Consider the following 20,320-nt stretch of genomic DNA (forward strand, 5'->3'; position numbering starts at 1 on the left):
CTTATGCAGAACTCTTAAAATTAGAAAAAAAAAGTGACTAGAACTCTAAACAATGAGGGAGCCTGTTGTATATACCCTTCACCAAGCCTGACATTACCCTGGGAAAAAGAATAGGAAATGGCAGTAGGCCTCCTCATCTTGTTAAGCCTGTAACTGTAACTGCAGAAGCCAGCGTACTCATAGCTTTATGTCTATTCTAAATAACTAGCTTATGTAAACAGGACTCTAAAGAGAGTGGACACCTGAGTTGGGCCTCCCACAATCAGCAGGACTCTGACCTTGTCAGAAGCTTGGGTCCCGTGCCCACATGAGGTGGCACCTTCAGGCTCAGAAGTACCATAGCCACATGCACGGAGAGGAGCCCCTCCTCACCAGACAGCTCACCTGGAGGCTGTGGGTTGCAGCTGCACTCTAATGCCAGCCTCGCTGGCACCTTTCTATCAGGAGCTGACCAAGTTCCCAGCCGTGTCTTATAATTCCAGGAATCCAGTGATCAGGGATCCCACTGCCAGTGGCATCTGTACCCACCCACAGTGGGAACTTGGAATTTTTCCTGTCTACAGCCTTAGCCCCACTCAGCCTTGTAGTTCAGATCACATCTATAATCTTCAGCTCCATGGCAAATGATGCCACACGTCTTGGCCTCCCCATAGATTACTCTTTGCGTGACCTAGGTGTATTTCCACCTTGTTTGTTTTGTAGCCTCAGACTGCAGACATCAGAGGGCAAACCTATACTATGCATATTAACCTAGTAACACAAAGATAAATTCTCCCCTGTGCCCTGCCCCTCCAAGCATGGAAACCAGAACTACTGAGATAACCCAAGGAACTTGTCTTCCATAGTCCACTGACTGGGTTAGGGCTGTTGGTACAGAGTAAACTTGTGCTTATCTCTTGGACCCTCGGGAAGGTACTGTCCGGATCTCAGACCCCCATAAAAGTAGGTAAACCTCAGCAACCTTAATTATCCCCATGGACTAGGGAAGAGCTCTTTCATGTTTCAATTCCTATGGTTACCAGAAGTGTTTATCTGGCAAGACCCAGGGAATGGGTCTGGTTCTGTCCTGTGGCTCAAGAATTGTGGGTATTGGTGCTATAGACCCAAGCATCTCCCACAACTCTTAGTATGATCTAGGCTTTACTGCACAGACCTAGGGTTAACTCTGCACCTCATACCAACAACTTCATAGCCGCTGGATACGCGCTTGGGAGCCTATGCTTACTGCAAAGCCCTACCTCAAGAAACTACTGTAGACAGGATGAGTGATGTTCTCGTAGACTCTCATGACAGGAGCCAAATAAGGTGCCCCATAGGGCTACTCCTTTGAGCTCATGTGCAGCTGAAACCCAAGAATCTAGTCAACTGACATTTAAACAACAACAAAAAAAAATTCCTACAGAAAATGCCTCAAAATATTGGATATTCCACAGATGTACAGGATACACAAAACAAGCCAGCTCCAAAGAGAATCACTGTTTTCTAAAAATAATCTCTGAGAAGTTTGAAGAGTTCATAGTAATGATCCCAGGGAAACGCAATGTGATTCAAGAGAATAGAAACAAAATAATGCAAAGAAGCAAGAAAGAGCAATTCAGGATATAAATGAGAAATTCCGAGTTAGAAATCTTAGTTAAAAAAACAAAAACTCAAATTCTGGAGCTCACATATCCAGTCAAGGCAATAACATACACAAGGCTGTGACATATGGCTACAAGCAGCCCAAGGACAGCAGAACTTAAGGATAATGTGTCCAGTTACCAGTCAAGGAAGACAAAAGGGCTGGCTAGTTTCATGAAATAATAGCTGAAAATTTCTCAAATCTTTAAAGACCCACAGATATCTACACACAAGAAACTTAAACCCCCAACTAAACTAATTAGTGGAGTGTGTCCTCACCAGACATATTATAGTCAGCACATTAAGATTACAAAGAATCAGAGAAAAGGAAAAGCAAAACAAGTCCCCCAGGAATCCATGGACATGAGGAGACAGCACGATACACTCTAAACACTGAAAGAAGTAATTGTCAACCAGGACATCTCAGCCTTTAAAAAATGAAGAGGATTTGTTCTCCTCACTTTCAGGATGATCTCACACAAGCAGAAACCCAGGGAATTCACGACCACTGGACCAGCCCTTTAAGAAATACTAATGGGAGCAGACACCACCCTAGAAAGATTAGCTGCCATTACCAAAGTATGTGAATATATAAAACCCACTAGCAATAAACATACATTCACACCTCAGCATGACAGGGCATTACCAAACCATGAAAGGAAGTGCTAGGTAAATAAAAACTGTACAAAACAAGAAAAAAGTAATGACTTAAAATGTAAATGAGTTAAATTCATCAACCAATAGACAGACTAGCTGAATGGATTTAAAAAAAAAAAAAAAAACAGTGAAAGAGCTGGGCATGGTGAATACTTGTAATCCTAAGAACTGGGAAGCTACCCAGAAAGCTTCAAGGGCAAGCTGGGCTGCATGAGACTCCACCTTAAAACACAACCGATCAACACACCTACTACACTCAACTATACGCTGCACACACCCAAGATATCCACTTACTAATGTATGTGTACTAAAAGGAGAAAAAAAAAGCACTCAAATGCTCAAATGGAAATCAAAAGTAAGCTGAAAAGTGGACTTTAAATAAAAACAAACTCCAGAGAGAATACAGCCACTATAGATTCACAAATAGATAAGTCCAGGAGCAGATGCAGAAGGGAGGTTATATGGAGATCCAACACTGCCATTTCAACAACCAAAACAACCAGAGACATGAAAGCTGAGGGGGAAGACAGTTAGTTAGGGACCTCCCTTTGTCTACTATGAGCAGCACCATCTAGACACAAAATTGAAGAAATACCCGAGTCTGACTATCTGCATGTGTCAGTTCCAGGCAGCGTCACTGCCAGCAGCAGCGAACTCATTCTCACTAGAGCATGTGCCACTCACCTAGAGCATGTTAGGTCACACATAATCTCAGTGCTTTTCCTTTTCTTTTCTTAAATCTGATGATTAAAAGAGTTGACTTAATATACAAAGAAGTCAAGAAAGAGCAGTTACCCACATTCCATCCATTCCAGCCAAGACACATTAAAACCTACTACATCAAGAATAAGAGAGGACACAAGACAGACTACATAGAGGCTGTGAATTAAAGTCAGTGAAAGGTGCTCCACAGGGCTGCCAGATACTGAGGTATAACTAAACAAACAATTTTGAGGGACAAATAAGATGTTCTTATTTTGTGGGTGAGCTTTTAGGAACAACTGTCTTGAAGAGAAGGAAGTTTGAGGAAGTCTTTCTATCAAGGCCCCACTAGGTCTTCAGAACCTGCCCCACCCTCCGCTAAGGTAAAAGTAGTGTGCTCACAGGCGGCACACTCTTTACAGGTGGTGTGCAGGAGCCTGTCTGTGCACTAACCACGTGCTGCATCACCCATCTGTTCAGTCTCAATTCCAGTAGCCCTCCATTATTGTTCTAAAGTCTGCATCGGTGACCTCCGCACCCCCACCCGATTCATGGGTGAACTTTTCTGCTAGTTTTTCTTTACTTTTTTTTTTTTTTTTAAAATGTGATGAGTGTGTTATCTGTCTGTCTGTCTAGCATATACCTGACTCCCTTGGCAGTCAGATCCTTTGGATCAAAAGCCACCATGTGTGTGCTAGGAACCAAATCTGGTCCTCTTCAAGAACAAAGTGTACTTAACTGCAGAGCCATCTTTCCAGCTCCCCGGGCTAATTTCTCAATAAAGGTCTTAAAGTCAATGACTACAAATGAATCGGTATATACAAGACACTAATAACTGGATCTTTTTGAGCACCTATGTACTGAATAAAGCTTCTGCACATCCACATTTAGCTCTACATTAAATCAAAGGCTCAAAATACTTAATGTCTAACTGAAAACAGAAATCGATGTTCCTGCACTGAAAATCTTTTCTTTACAGCAGTTTAGCCTGGAAGAGATTTCTTTTTTTCTGTCATAAAAACTTGAAAATGATGGAGGTGCTAGCCATTGCCACAATAACTCATAGCTATTACTTTATTGCTTCTATTGAAGAGTTCATTCATACATATTTTGTTCCTTTAAGAAATATTCATTGGAAATCATTACTATTCTTGAAGACAGACACTCTAGTACCCTCTCTTCTTGTAAAAAATAAAGCAACGATCACACTGCTCCTTCCTTCTTGGCTAACCCACCTATGCACACACACTCACCCAATCGTTTCACCAGCTAACCCATGACCTCACAGATTTCCAGACGCTACCACAAAGTCCACTTTTACACAGAAAGAATGAATACTATGTATCTTTTTAGATCATAAGAGAGTAAAACTTTAAAAAGAACCCAGAAATTATAAAAATTCATGTTCCTAGTGACTAACAGGTAACTGGAGAAACCCTAAAAACAAAGGAAAGAAACACATTGAAGCATAATATACCAAAAAGGAGCAGTGGGCGGCAGTTCAGAGCAGTGAACACACACACCAGACAACAGAGGCTGAGCCAACTGACTGCTGCAACTCAAGGATGTAGAAAAAGCAGGGATCACAGCAGAAAAACACACACCTTTAACTGCAGCACTTGGGAAGCAGAGGTAGCCAGATCTCTGTGCTCTTCAGGCTAGCCTAGTCTGTATACTGAGTTCCAGGACAGCCAGGGCTACATAATGAGAGACTCTCAGCAAAACAAACAAACAAACAAACAACCCCACAAAAGATCAACAAAACAACTGGTGTTTTAAAAGGCAAACAAAATTGTCAAAACAAATTATCCTCAGGGTAGGCTGTGTGTATGTCTGTGTATGTGTGTGTCTCTGTGTGTGTGTATGTGGGGGGGTGTGTGGTCGTGGTGGCGGCTGTGGTAGAGGTGCCATTGGTGGTTGGGTAAAGACTTAGACCCAGAGATGAAAGGCGACATTACCTACACCACAGAAACAGGATCACAAGGAATGACTGCAACACCACAATGCTACAAAACTGGTAAACCTACAATAGAACAGATACATTTAGCTAAGCTGACTGAATCAAGAGAAATATGAAATACAAACAGGCCAATAATGAGACAGGAACAATAACTGAAATTCCCATCTAAAGACAGTCCAGGGCTATGGCAGCTTTACAAGAAAAACAATGAATAAAGAACAATTCCAACGCTGCTTCCATTGTTTAGAAATTAAAATGGAAGGACCACCACAAATTCATTATCTGGATACCCAGAGGAAAAACACAAGACAACAGTGGACTCACATACAAAATTCCCAATAAAATAGTACCAACTGAACTCAATAACACATCAAAATATAATACACCACAAAAGTATTTCCAAATAACTTTCAGACAAGGGATTCATCTGGAAAATACTATAAACTCAAAAGGCTATAGACCATAAAAACAATTTAAAATGAGCTAAAAATCTAAATGGATACTTCTTAAAAGACACACAAATGGCAAGCAAGTACATGAAAAAAATGCTCCCTCCCTCTTTCTGATCAACATGGAAACACAAATCAAAATTGCAGTGAAGGAGCATGTCACTCTCATTAAAATAACTATCATCAAGATGATGTAAGAAATGCTAGAGAGGGTGTCGAAAGAGAAAGTCTCACACATTGTTGGAGAGCATGTAATGACTACAGCCATTATAGAAAGCAGAATGGAGGGGCCTCCAGGCATTAAAAATTGGTGAAATTGCTGAAAGTTACTAGGAGAAGAAATTATTACATCAAGAATAGATGTACACTCCAGTGTTTGTTGAGACTATTCACAAAGCTAAAATGTGACAATTACCCAGGTGTTCCTTAGTGGATGAGAGGCAAGGAGCATGCAGATAAATGCACAGTATATACGTGTGAGAAACGAAAGCCTGTTGTTTACTGGCAGAGACATGGCTGGAGCTAGAGTTCATTATTAAATGTAACAGGTCAGAAACAGGACAAATGCTCTTCTGCAGCTCTGGAGATACTAAGTCAATGTCTTGGAAAAGCAGAGTAGAATGATGACCCACCAAACTCCACAAGCAGTGGAGAGGGGAGACGACGCTAAGCAATGGGCTTCAAAACAGGCAGGAGGGAGGACACTGCTGGACCTTCCTTAGCATGGTGGTGACAGTTCAACTACCGCTATTTCAAAATAACTGAGTCCAGAAAGCTCAACACAAAATGGTATGTGCAGACAAAAATTCTTGTTGCCATAATTTATTATAGATTCTATACATGTACTGAATTTCCATAATGTATCCCATAAAAATGTACACGTTTTCAGTGGAGGCAGATAAACCCTTACATGTGGGAGAGGAAAGGCACATGCTGGTCTTACTGGGCTAATAGATCTAGGTGTGTGTGGATTCAGGAACACAGGCAAGGAAGAGAAAACCAGGCCTAAAGTCTGACATGATGGAACATGTATCTTTATGTTCCATCTAATGGTTTTCCTGTTCTATTTGGGAATTTCTTTGAAAGGTATTTAACTTGAGATTTTCTGAGACATTTTGAAGGGAATTTGTTTGTCATTTCAGCTCCATGCTCTGTCTGATGGCAGCGTATGTGATTTTCAAGACCCCACCCTGGCTCCTCTGAGAGACACAGAGAGGTTTGGTATCGTGCGGCGTTTGTTTGCCTCTGCTGACATTGCCCTGGAGAGGATACAGTTTTCTGCGAAAGCCACCATCCTGAAGGACTCTTGCATCCTCCCGCTTATTCTTTACATCACTCTAAGTGGGCTCTGCACTCTAAGCAAAGAGCACGAGGAACATCTCTGTCAGTCAGAAGTACATGCTACTGGCCAAGACTAGCTACTTTTCAGGATTAAGAAAAAACTCTGGGATTTTGGGCCCAAGCAGGTTAAGTCTGTCAGTGAATTCCGATGTACATCAGGGGTGGTGTCTTCTCCACACTGTGAATGGCTGCAAGCACTGTAAATAGGTTTTTCCATCAGAGGCCTACTGTGCTGACAACACCTAAGTTACTGAGGGAAGAACCACCTGCCACTTTATTTCCACTCATGTCTGATATTCAAAACCAGAAGAGTCTCAGATTTTACTTCAAAGTTCATCTGAAGCTGTGACTGCTACAGGGAAGCAATTTCCTTCCTATCCTTCAGTTATGCTGTACACTACTGGGTAACTGGGAAACTAGAAATGCTACCTGAGTATATAAAACAATTATAGTGAGAACATCTAATCTGACCCACCTCAACATGAGAATTTAAGTATATTCCTCTTATTTGACTTTGTTATGCTTTAATGAACATACTATGTCTGGGGGAATTCCAATGCATTCTGGGAATTTGTCACATGTTGCAATTTCTATCAAAAGCAATTCTGAACTGTGCAGTTGGCTGTTCATTAGGTTTTGATGTCCTTCTGCTTCAGCAGGCTTGGACAGTCTCCTCAAGCCTCCTGATTCCACTGAGAGCATCTGTTACTACTGATCAAACCTAATGCCCCTGGGCGGCAGCAGCAGTGAGATGCATGTTAGCATATAGTTTTCACCTCCACTTCATTCATGTGGCACCTTCAGATTATAAGGAAGAGTAACAAAGATAAAGTGAATTATTTCTATTAAAAATGAGATTCAGCTTTATGCAGCTGCCTATTACACAAGTTATAAAGTTAAAAACCAGCAACACTGCTTATGAACTAACCATAAATTAGGAAGGAAAATGCAACATGTGTACTTGTGCTGTTGGTGGTGCCTTATCTTTTGTCTATTAGGCATCAGGCATGAAGAGCAAGCTATGAACAGAACATATAATATGAATCTAGAGGTGGAAAAACATGGGAATGCATGTCAAGATTCAGGAGAAACCCAGCAGTGGCTCAGCATAATTCAGACACTTGGAGATTGGTACAACAGACAAAACATGTCTCCAGTTTTGCATTCTAAATAGAATTTTTTTTACTATCCTTTTAATTGGGGAAAAAAGAACCCTGAAGATGGATCATGTAATATAGAAAATGAATATAAAGGGCCAGGGAGACTGTTGAGTGGGTATGTGCTTGTACAAGCATGAAAACCTGCATTGGGTCTCCAGCACCCATGAAGAACCAAGCAGCATGATCACATCTGCACTGCCAGCACAGGAAGGCAGACACAGGCCAATGTATGGGTTTGCTGGCTTACCAGAAGCCAACCAGAGCTTCAGTTTCAGTCATGCAACTGAAGTCAATACAGTTGCAGTATGGAAACCAAACCAAACCCTGGAAAGCATAAAGGAAGATACCTCTAGCCTCTATGTGTGTGTGTGTGCGCACACAAATAATAAAAATAAACCATTCTCCTGGAAACATCAGAAAGACTCAAGTCTTTCTTTAGTAGCATGTTCCTGAATGTGAGTTATGGAATCCTAAAAACCAGCATGAGAGAATTACAAAGGGCTTCTGCCAAGGCTTCCTGTACACAGAGCCACTTTTTAATGAGTCCCTGCCTTCTCCCTGCAGGCCTAGTATAAAATACAATCAACAGGTCTGCTTGATGGGTCACATGAGAAGTGGCTATAGTGGCTCATGCTGTCTAAACAGTCTCTGTCTCTGGATTTTGTATTTTAATCTTCCCAATTCTGAGAACCTTTACTACAAAAGGCACCAACAAACCTTGGCTGGGATAGAAACAGAAGCATAGGGAAGCCCTATTTAGGTGGAAAAAATTACATCAGGGAATTAAAAAAAATCATTTAAAGCAGTTAATGTGGTATCATGCAGTTTTCTGTCTTAGGTCTACCTATAAACAAAACACTTCAAATTTCTCAACAGCAAATAGTTCTTTTTACATACAAAAGTATTTTACCAGGAATGTGCAGTTTCACAAACTGAACATTGCAATAATTTTAAGCTATATTTGGAAATATGTTCTAAGGTTTATAATGAGTTTCTGAAAAAACAACCCATATTATATTATAGGAAATTAATAGACACAAGGACAGCAGTGCTGATTCTCTTTGCAGAAAGTAGTAATACTGATACTTTGAAGGCAGGCATGCTTAACTTTTATTTTTAAACCTTCTCATCAGAAAGTTACTAGAGCAGCTTGGCCAATTCTGACTTTTATAAGCACGTTGTCTTCTACTGAAAACTCCTCACAGTCACTTCAGAGGGTGTGTGTGTTCCTGTTAGGTCCTAACCATTAGGAAAAAAGAGGTACAACAATGAACTGGGTGGTGGGTATTAAAACTTCCCACAGCAGGTCAGTCACATCAGCTACTACTTGTAGGCAATTCAAAGTAACTTGCAGAAATTTTCACTTGTTGCTGAACACTGTGCTGACTAATTTTATGTCAACTTGGCACAGACATCTGAGGAGGGAACCCCAATGAAGGAAATGCCTCTGGAAGCCTGGGTAGTAGGCAAGCCTGTATAGTATTATCTTAATTACTGACTGATGGAGGAGAACCCAGCCCTTTATGGGAAGTTATTCCCAGGATGCTGGTCCTGGTTTCTAAAAGAAAGTAGGTTGAGCAAGCCATGTAAGACAGTAAGCAGCACTCCCCCACGGCCTCTGCATCAGCGTTGCCTCCAGGTTCTTGCCCTGTTTGAGTTCTTATCCTAGCCAATGATGAACTGTGACGTAGAAATGTAAGTCAAATAAACTCTTTCATTACCAAGTTGCTTTGGTCATGGTGTTTCATCACAGCAATAGCAACTTTAACTATTGCTTATTCTTTTGTAAGAAATCAACGTTAGGGAAGAAAAAGGAACCAGCATCAGTCCTTTTAAGATGACATACAGTGAAATTTGCATTTCATGTTCTGATGTGTATGAGCTGATGTAAGAGAACCATGAAACAACAACCTTAATGTTATAAAGGATTTACTAATAAACTTGCTTAGTAGGTATTAAGTTACACAAAGTCGGACTTAGCTAAGGGAGCAATGCCTCCACAGAACTCGAAAATAAGCAGTGTGCTAACCACGCTTGTTAGAAACAACAGGGAAAAGTTTGTTCCTCAAACACAACTGAGTTTCAGTGTTGAGCCTGTTTACCAAGACTGAGTAGCAGTTAAGCCTATGCCAATATCAGAATACCGTCTCTACGGTGGCTCAAGGGAGTGGTACAGGGTGATAGCTATCCTATAATCCTGATCTGCCAAGAAGTTTCTGTCCTCTTATCAGGGAAAGCATAATTCTGCAAAGTGGACAAGATGACCCTGGGAAACAACCAGCCAACAGATCAACACTGTCGTGTCTTTGCTGTATGAATCTCCCAGCTGCCTCCGTGGCTCTGCAGTCAAGACCTGAAGGACAGTAAAGGATGGCAGCACACGTGGAATGTATAGGCCTAAGGCCTGTATACACTGGTAAAACTTTCTGAGGCTGCTTCCTCTTTGTGATTAATGAGAACCAGACACATGCTATTATTAAAGTTTTTCCTCTATTAATTTTGATGCATTCAGAGTGATTTCTCACTGGAAAGTCACGTTTCTTCTTTAACAGGACAGGATCAAACTGGTTCTGCCTGAAAGACTAAGGTACTTCTCTCTTGGACTATGCTTACTAGCAGTGTTACCACTAACCAGTTCTCTTATATAAGATACAACCATGTCTTAATTGGTAATGGCTTCTGGCTTAATATAGCTGAGACAGGATTTTGTTTCTGAGATGTCGGCATGTGCCTAGGCCTTGTGTACAGCAGGTTTCAGTGCTCCATCTCTAGGTCCCGGCCTCTTCAGCTGAACAATTTCCAATGCTCTTTCCTAGATTTAAGTTTCCCCCAAGTCCTTGGTCCACTTTGACTAGTACAGGAAAGCCAGATTTGAGGTATATCCTATCACATTTATATATTGCCTATTTGTGGTTTGCCTTTGGCTCAATTACAATAGAGACAACTATTTCTGACTTTTGAAATGAAAGCTGGGACCGCTGCTCAGTAATGGGCATGCTTGGCATACGCAAAGCCCGGGCTTAAGCCCAAGGACATCTCTGCTCCATGGTAGTGAGAATATTTATGTCAGGAGATTTAAAAAGCAATAGTTTTATATATAAGAAACATTCAGCTTCCAAGTTATAAGTGGCATTTACCTTAAGTACAGATGTGTTAATTCAGTTTGAATGGAAAGAATGACCATTCTGACCTGTGTCCTGAGGCCGCCTGTTATCCCAACACAGCTTACTAGCCACAAGCCAGTGAGCAATCAGAAAGAGGTATTTTCTAGATTTTGGGGTACACTAATGAAGATAAAGGTGCTTACAAAGCTCCCCACTATGGGTAAAATCAAGGTTTGTGTCAGTTTTAGGTACAAGGATAAAAAAGGAAGCGTCAGAGTGCTAAGATCAGTCCATTCTAATGTAGGTACGCCAGAGGGTTTGAACTGCCTTTGTTTAGTGAGTGGCCTGACTAGCAAGGGACTTGGAACAGGATTCCATTAGGGTTCCTGGATTAGGACCACTGAAGGGCAGACCAGATTGTCTTCCAGACTGCAGCTACATACATCATGGAGCTCTCTTAATGCTGGGGATGGATTCCTGAACAGTTCACCATCTGCTATTTAACCTCAGAATGAGGCGACTTTACAGGGAGGGATTGAAGGAGAGACAACCTCGGGGAGAGAACACATTTAATAAGTAGTCTCAAAGCCTCATTACCACAGCACAATCAGTTACCCCTCAGAGTTAAGATGAAGACAGTATTACCTTACTTAACATGTAGAAGGTAAAGGGAGAGGAAATGTCAGCAGGAGGATCTTAGTCATCAGAAGCAGTACAACTATTTTTACTCTTATCATAAAAGACGAGTTTTTAAGACATTCTTGTCATGTTTCCCCAAGTGGTCCAAACCAACTGTGCTTACCTTAGCAAAGAGAGCATCATGCCCTCACTTTTTTTCCCTTCAAAGACAGGGTTTCTCTGTATAACAGCTCTGGCTACCCCAGAACTTGATCTGTAGACCAAGTTGGCTTTGAACTCAGAGATTCACCTCCTCTGCCTTCCAAGTGCTGGGATTAAAGGTGTGTAACACTAGCACCCGGCCATTCTCTCGTTTTTCAGTCCACTAAAGATGTGTGATTCTTTGAGTTTTTCAAAAGTCCCTCCAGGATTCAAAGTAACGAGATGGAAATATGATAAATATTTTTTAAAAGAATATAACTTTAAAAGCTAAAACAAGAATACAATTTAAAAATAACCTTACCTTAAAAAACTAGAGAATTATCATCTTCTTCAGGTATACCACATATACTTACAAAAAGACCAATATGATGCTGAATTTTTCATTAAATGTATTCGTGAAAAAAATCTGTATATATTCAGTTATATACAATAATCTCATTATTTAAAATACTAAATTTCTTTCAAGAACTCCAAATACATTACAGATGTTATAAGAATTCTCACAGCAAGTCCCTTGGAACAAGAGGAGGGCGGGCACTGTAATCTTTAAGTCTAAATCACAGCACAATTTCACTGGAAAATTTAAGGAAGTATTTCCCAAGAGTCCTCCATGCAAAAATCTGTTTTTTTTTTTTTTTTAAGAAAATTAAATTCTAATAATAAGTGACAATTTTCTGAGCTTAGTTTCTCTAGTTAATAGAATATTCAGAGAGGGGATTAGAGTCAGCTCCAAGGTGGAGCCAAAGCCTTTTAAGAGAACCTTATATAGGGCCAGAATATTTACGAATCTAAAAGTAATTAAAGATCTTAGAACACTAGCTGTAACATGTGGGCAAATATATCTAGCTTTATTACTCATGAATTTTGTAAGAATGTTATATATTATACACATAGCTTTGTGTGTGTGTGTATGGATATATATAGATAGATAGATACACACACGTTTTTACAAAATGAACTATTTATGTACACAAACTTGAGAACTGCCTTTTCCATATTTAATATAAAGATTAGTTACTATGGAGGTAGAACCCTCAACCCTGTAATTCTGTATAATGGAGGACTGTTTCAAACTTTTTACATTTTCAATTTACCCATTTAAAATAATTATAACTAATTCTGTGGCCTTGACAATTAACTTCAATCACTGGATCATGATACTTGATATATAAAATGAGTGTTGTTTTGGAGTTAGGGTCATTTCTCGGGTTGCTGGTATCTCAAATGTGTTAGGTACATACTCTGCCAATTATAGCCCTGGGCCCGTTTTTGTTTTGTTTTTGAGCCGGGGCTTGCTATGTTACCCAGGCTGGATTCCAGCTTGCACTCCTCCTACTTTAGCCTCCTAGGTGCATGCATTACTAGGTCTGGCATAATCATCATTTTGGCTAGATTAGTACTTGGCCATAATCAATGTCCTGCTACTGGATTTTACTGCTATCTTGAGCTATTTTCTAAATAATAACCAAATCACCACTTTAAAGGCAGTGTTTTACAACTTACCATACACTAGCAGACTCTAGGATCTAGGGTTCAGTCCTATGTGGTTTATGATGATTTCTATTTCAGAAAGCTACGGTCAGCAACTGGATCAAGTCAGACAAAACAAACACTTTTGCTGTATTTGACATCAGATATTAACTAAAAAACAGAAATGGAGACTGTACAGTAAAAGCACTGTAATACCGAAGGTGAAAATTCTACTATAGGGTATTAAATATACTCCATTGGCTAAGGGTAAAGGACTTGTTCAGAGACATCATTTCTACAGGCATTTGCACATTTGAATATAAAATAATACATATAACCATTAGTTGTAAAGAAATAACCACGCCCTGAATGCTGAATGTAGACACTCATCTTTTAGTACACTTATGGATACATGTATGTCTTCCCAAAGCACATGCATGTGTGTGTATATATTTTTTTTAACTATTACCAATTATTGAACACCACCTCTGCCCTTTCATCTTCAGTAAAGCTATTATAAATAAGTCTGTATGTTAGGCCCTTCCCATGAGAGAAGTCTACATTTCCTTCATCACAATACCGAGGAACAATCTTTGTGTGAGGCTGATGATTTCTATAGACTCTGATGGGAACTTGAGTTTCAAATTTGGTGATTTTTCACTGAGAAAGAGTTGTTTTTTCTTAATATTCGCATCTATATTATAATGAGCAAAACTATCATTTCATCAGGAGAAATCTACTGGGGCTATGTTGATGAATCACGAGTACCATTTATAACAGAAACAATGTTAAGTACAGATGATACTCCAGACATTATGCATTTTTATATTTAACAAGAGAAAGATATGTAACTATTGTTTCTATTGGACCCAGATGGTAGAAATATTGTATGGACAGAACTGCTTTGCTGATATAATTTTCCCAAAGCAGCTTAGAAAGGCTTTATGAGACAGCATGAAGGTACACTGGGGAATACGGCACATTTTCTGTGAGCAAAGCACTGAACTTTCTCTCCAAACTTATATTACAGTGTGTTGAAACACTAGGTTACAAGGAGCCATGCAAATACAGTGCTGACTCATGTTGCTATGAGAATCCATGAATTTTAGCAAACACATTTAGTTTACAAAGTTATTAAGTGTATGATCCATTTTGTTAACAATTTCCTGCCCCCCCCCCCAAAAAAAAAAGGAAAAAGAATTTTGGCTATGAAATTCTAGAATTAAAATGTAAAAGCCTGCAGATTACTATTATTAACAATACAGTAACTTAGGTGTTTTATTATGAAAGTAATTTAAAACAATGTATAATATTGCTTCTTACCATATATAAGTACCTTTGTGTGCATGTCTGTGTATAGCTACATCAATCTTCATATAGATGGATATATAACTCTGATAAGGGGAAAGCCAAAATCAGAAGTCAGGTGTCTAGAGCCTGTCACCAAAGACACTCATCAATATTTAGGCACCAAACCCTTTAAAGTGTGACTCTTCTGACTGTGAAAAGCTGGCAGCAATATAAACTAAGGTGAACTAAGTCCAGTGATGAGTTGCATCACTAAGTGTCAGTGTTTATGGAAGAACATGTACCATTCAGGAATCCTAGGGGAGGTTATCAACCAAGGTGAACGTGGAAATCAGTACGCTGTGTCAATGCAGCTAAAGGACTTCATTTCTAATCTTTAAAACAGTGTACTTCTTAACAGAAATCTAAAGAGTATAGAACATTATTTAGTATATATTACATAATGAATGCTAGGTGTGTATACATATGAATAGCTGGCAATTATTTCCAAATCTTGTAAACTGTTCAATGGATTTGGTTTTTGACAAAACAGAGAACAAATACCCTAACTTCCTGTTTCAGAAATCACATTTGATGATTAACAAACAGCTTGCAGCTTAGAGACATCTTTAAATACCACAAACATTTGCACAGGCATATTTTTGCTGACTATTCTTAAAAAAAACCAAACTGAAATAATAGGTTTGAAATTTTATATTTGAAAATAAGTAAACTTTCTCTAAGTTAAGTTTTGCAGGATAAGGCACTCTCTGTGCATGACCATGCTTCCACCCGAGCTTCCATAGCTAATATGCAACATTAATCGGCATCAGCACATCATTGCCACAATGAAAAGAATAATCCCATAGAGAGTGCAAGCTATTGCTCTTCACTGTATTCACTAGAGAGAGATGGGGGTGGGGAGCTGAGTTATCTGTACAAATAAGAATGAACAGCCATACTCTGGAATAAGAGGTGGCACTGGACAGATTAAGATAGTAGTGGACTAGCTGTAGCACTGATATTTAAATTCTGCTTCTGTAAGGAGTTTGATGAAGGTCAGTAACTACTATTTTCTTCTAATAAGAGAATAACTGACCCTTCACTAACCACTTATGAGAATGACAGCATTACAAAACTATTTCAAGTATTCATTATCACAGTGAAAATGTGAGATCAATGTTGGAGAGAATGATTTGAAAATTCCTTTGATGAAAAAGATAAGGGTACTAAATCAAAACTTACAAAATGCTTGAACGCATTTCTTTATATGGTATGAATAGAAAGGTTTTATCCATAAAAAGTTAGAAAAATTAAGAGAAATTATATATTAGTACACCTTCCCAACCACAAATATATAAAAATTCCTCCTAGTGCACTGTTATTTCAATCTACACAGTAAAAATGCCTAGATACGGCAGCCACCGTCCACCTCTGCCTGTGCTCTCCCAGCAGAAGGTTTACTTGAGTCACTGTTTTAAAGTTTTATTTAACTGTTAATCTTATTGAATCATCAGTACACCCAGCTAATTGGGACCCACTGTGGCTCCATCCTCAGTTTCTCAATGGCAGTTTGTAGTTTCTCAAAGGCTTTGTCAAGATTGTCATTTACGATGATCAAATCAAAGTAGTGGTTGTATGCTCTCTGAATTCGGGCACTTTCATCCACTGTTTTCTTCAAGTCGGAGTCCTATGAAGGTTGTTAAAAAAAGTTTGCATGTTAATAAACACCGATTTGTTCAGATCTAAAGTGAGTTAAAAAAATAAGGGAATTGGGTATTTGTTGGAATTCAGATGCTAGTTCTTAAAACTATCCTATACAGTACTGAAGGCAGTATTACCAGATATCTGCTCCTGTTGCAATCTTTCCATCTACTTCCATGGCTTATGAGTATTCTGTACATTCTGTTTTGCTGGCAGTAGAGTGAAATTCCTAACACTATTAAGGTGAGTCTAAGACAAGACAGGTAGTTGATTCCCAGCTAAGTTCTATATAATCCTTTCCAAAAGAGTGTTACCTTACATGGCCTGTATAAATCCTGGATCTCAACTTGTACTGGCTGTTCAACTCAAAGCCAATTTACCCCCTGTCACTTCTAAAGACAGATAATCTTAATAGTATGATTTGAAGACTTAGTCTAAGCTGTGCAAATACATCCCCATAGACGATAGCTATGGAATTGCTGTTTGCATCCCGTCAAGTCCCGGTAAGTGGTGTGGAACGGCACAGGGAGCAGAGGACCTAAGGGATGGGTTGTGCGTGAGCACGTAAAGCTTTCCACTCATTCCCACTGCACCTTCACATGTGACTCTCTAAGGATGAACTGGGATGGCATTCGTGTTTGCAATGTTTCAGAATCAGTAGATAACAATATAACAGAAAGGGCTCCTGCTTTTTGGTAGAAAAGATAGATGAAGAACAAATAGCAAATCTGCAATTTGTAGGTACTTTAGAAGAGAACATACCTAGGTACAAAAACTTTTAAAAAGATCTACTTCAGACAGAGTGATTAGAAGATTCTGAGCAAATGACAGTTACATTAAGAAAGAAGGAAGGAAGAAAATCCCAGAAACGCACAGGGTGTAGATGGAAAGACCACAGTGTACACATTCCATCACTGACTCTTTTCATTTCATAAAAGAAAATAGAATTTGTTTTAAATTAACGGACAAAAGGATTACAAAAAACAATACTGTTTAAAATCGTAGACTTCCATCTAGTGTTGGGAGCCGACTTTAGTAGAAAGCGGCTAGATCAACTTTGCAGCCATCTGGAACCATATACCCTGATGAAAGACTTGGTTTTCAAAAGCCTATAACAGCTGAAGCACACTCTGATAAATATATTGTTTATCCCACATAGCTTGTTTTGCTGTTTAGTGACCTCAGCTGTATGGTGCACGTGGTAAAGTGTTTTCACCTGTGTTCTCCTGCTTGTGTATATAAATACCTCAGAATTCCCTTCAATAGGGGAGACTTGAGAAAATAGAAGAGACTGAATCACACCCTGTCTTGTCTCCATTCTTCGCGTCTCTTGCCCCAAGAGCCACACTCTCTCTTGACCAGAGCACTTAGCCCCAAAAGTGTTGAGGCAAAGTGTTGAGGCAGAATGTGGGCCCCAACAATCTAGTAAGCCCATTTTCATTCTGTAGTGCTGTGACATAGAACAGAGGCTTTCTAAGTCTGGTTAGCTTAGGTGGGATTAAGCAAAAGAGGAAATAAAAGGTGTTAACATGGAAAGAGCCTCCTACCGTCAGAAGCTTGGTGGTGATTCCTGCATCCACCACAGCCTTGTGCATGGCACGCAAAGTCTCTAGCTCTGGAGCAGCAATAAATACCACATAAGGCATGAATTCAGAAGTCCTCAACACTTTCAGTGCCTGTGCAAAGAGTAATTATAAACCAGTTTATACAATGTTAGAATGTGAAGTGTGCTAGTCATTAGTGTAAACGGAGGTCTGTCTGTCTTTTCCTAAGGTTATGGAGATAATTTATAGCCTATGCTCCTTGTCCTCACTCCACACAGTTCTTCTCTAAAACGCCAACCCATTTATTTTGTTGTAAAATCAAGTGGTATTGCTTTTTCCTCTTAAAGGAAGGTATAATTGATCCAGATAAATAATCTCTGTTAATTGTAGAATTCTTAGTATTGAATATTCATTCATACTACAAAATTTATGCTGTGCAACACCAACAAATGAAAAAAAAATAACTCCACAGAGAAAGATGGAAAGATTTTAAGAAACATTAAAAGATAAATCAACACAGTATCAAATTGCCTTTTGAATACATATGTTTATAGCAATAGATAAACGCTATTCTTGGCTTTAATCAGAGAAGTGTCTTTTCTGGTGAACAGTGGTGAATACAGATGGAGTCATGGCCATACCAGGTGCTGAGAGTAATAAGTGACAGATGAATGGATGAATGCTTAGCCTTAAGACAGGAGATTTATATACCATCCCCTTCAAGACTCTGGGGATCACTGCAGAAGAAAGGAACAGAATTTAAGAGGCAGAAGACAGTGGGGAGGGCTTTTAAATGCCATCTTCTGAGCAAGACATAGTGATTGCAATCACAGAAAACAACAGCTGTGGATGGCCTGACTGGGTCTGCACAAAATGAGCTCACCTACAGTCAGGGTGGTGGGAGGGCTCAGGACTTCATGCCTCACTACTAAATGATTTGCTACTGATAGATTCAAGGACTAGGGGAATCACTGCCTCTAATTGTGACACCACAATTAGAGCCCTCGTGAATAGTTGTAATCCAATGTTCACACAGATGGCCCTGGTTAAACTAAAGGAGTTGTAAAACTAAGCCAAAAGTCAGAAATCTGGGAATGCTACTACTGGTAGGAATAGGGGGTGGGAAAGATGACGGGGATGGGAGGGAGATAAGAGAGGGCATAGGAGAGAGAGGCAGTCAGAATACTTTATTCACATGTAAGAAACTGTTAAGGGGCAAAATTAATCAATAAAAGTTCAAGAATTGCACTTGGGAGGCAGAGGCAGGTGGGATTTCTGAGTTCAAGGCCAGCCTGGTCTACAGAATGAGTTCCAGGACAGCCAAGACTACAAAGAGAAACTCGGTCTCGAGAAAAAAAAAAAAAAAGAAAAAAAGAAAAAGTTCAAGAATCTATATAAAACTGTTCCATCTATATAAAAAACAACAAAAATAGAACCTTGTGGTATACAAACTTTACTTAAGGCATACTGAAATGACTAAAGAGATATGTACCTATCTCTGAGTAGGAGCGTGCAGTTGGGCTGAGTGTACAGGATGGAAACCTGAGCAAGACAGCCACGAGCAAGAGTGAAACAGATGCTCTGTCCTGTGTCTGGAAAGTGAAAGGGGAATGACTTAACTGTTCCTATCTTATACCCTGAGTTAAGTTTAACATTTCCCAACATAACACTTTGATGCACTTGATCAAGTAAATACTGTACTTCTACAGGTTCAATCACATGGTTTACCCAAGCATTGGTTGTCTGATTGACATTTATTTATGTATCTAGCTATGTACTCGTAATAAAGTTGAGAAAGAGCCACATTTCTACCTTGATAAAGCACACTTCCCACAGCCCACATACAAAGACAAAAACTCCCCAGAGAACTAAAAACTAACACCAACTTTAAGATCCAATCAACTCACTTGTGGATTGACATCCAAAATGCAAGTCCGTCCGGTTTGGACAACTTCGAGAATAGAGTCAATCTTAGTTCCATACAGGTTTCCTTCATATTCCCCATGCTCCAAATACTTTCCAGCTTTAATATCTGCTTCCATTTCTGATCGGGACACAAATTTATATGCTTGTCCATCTTTTTCGTCTTCTCTTGGTTTCCGTGAAGTAACTAGAATGAAATAAGGTTGAAAACTTGCACAAGGCAATTGTTGTAAAGTGTAGACTGAATACACAGGGGTAGCTTGGCGTGGTTCACTTAGTGTATGGTCTGTCTCCTGGTTTTGGAAATGAAGTTTTGGGCCACAGCCATGTCTGTTTGTTTATCCATTGTTGCAGCTTTCTTTTCTGTTAAGATTGTAGTTACGTCACAAACCATATAGCCCTTGAACAGGAATGCTTGTTGATTTCTAATTTAGAAGAATGTTTAAGGGATGGTTCCTAACATAAGCTTTATAACAAAAACGTGATTTTTACTTCACCTTGAAACTTTAAGCATACTCATCTAGAAGTCTTCGTGCTGCCTTTTTCATATGAATGGCAG

The 20,320-nt window shown here is 39.5% G+C and overlaps 2 protein-coding genes across 14 annotated transcripts in view; one reads left to right on the plus strand and one right to left on the minus strand.

Annotated features, from left to right (window-relative positions):
- Positions 1 to 10,386, plus strand: part of Gsdme (gasdermin E) — a 57,084-nt gene extending 46,698 nt beyond the window's left edge. Inside the window, exon 10 of the mRNA XM_034518808.2 lies at positions 6,531 to 10,386. Coding sequence (XP_034374699.1) covers positions 6,531 to 6,806 — 276 coding nt within the window. The 3' untranslated portion in view covers positions 6,807 to 10,386. The remainder of the gene's footprint in view (positions 1 to 6,530) is intronic.
- A 5,673-nt stretch (positions 10,387 to 16,059) lies between these two features.
- Positions 16,060 to 20,320, minus strand: part of Pals2 (protein associated with LIN7 2, MAGUK p55 family member) — an 80,667-nt gene continuing 76,406 nt past the window's right edge. For all 13 annotated transcript variants that reach the window (XM_076913349.1, XM_076913348.1, XM_034519142.2 and 10 more), the window contains 3 exons: positions 19,746 to 19,948; positions 17,842 to 17,970; positions 16,060 to 16,280 (listed from right to left, as the gene is read on the minus strand). In XM_076913349.1, coding sequence (XP_076769464.1) covers positions 16,104 to 16,280; positions 17,842 to 17,970; positions 19,746 to 19,948 — 509 coding nt within the window. In that variant the 3' untranslated portion in view covers positions 16,060 to 16,103. The remainder of the gene's footprint in view (positions 16,281 to 17,841; positions 17,971 to 19,745; positions 19,949 to 20,320) is intronic.

The sequence above is a fragment of the Arvicanthis niloticus genome, chromosome 15 (genome assembly GCF_011762505.2).
Source record: "Arvicanthis niloticus isolate mArvNil1 chromosome 15, mArvNil1.pat.X, whole genome shotgun sequence".
Lineage (NCBI taxonomy): Eukaryota > Metazoa > Chordata > Mammalia > Rodentia > Muridae > Arvicanthis > Arvicanthis niloticus.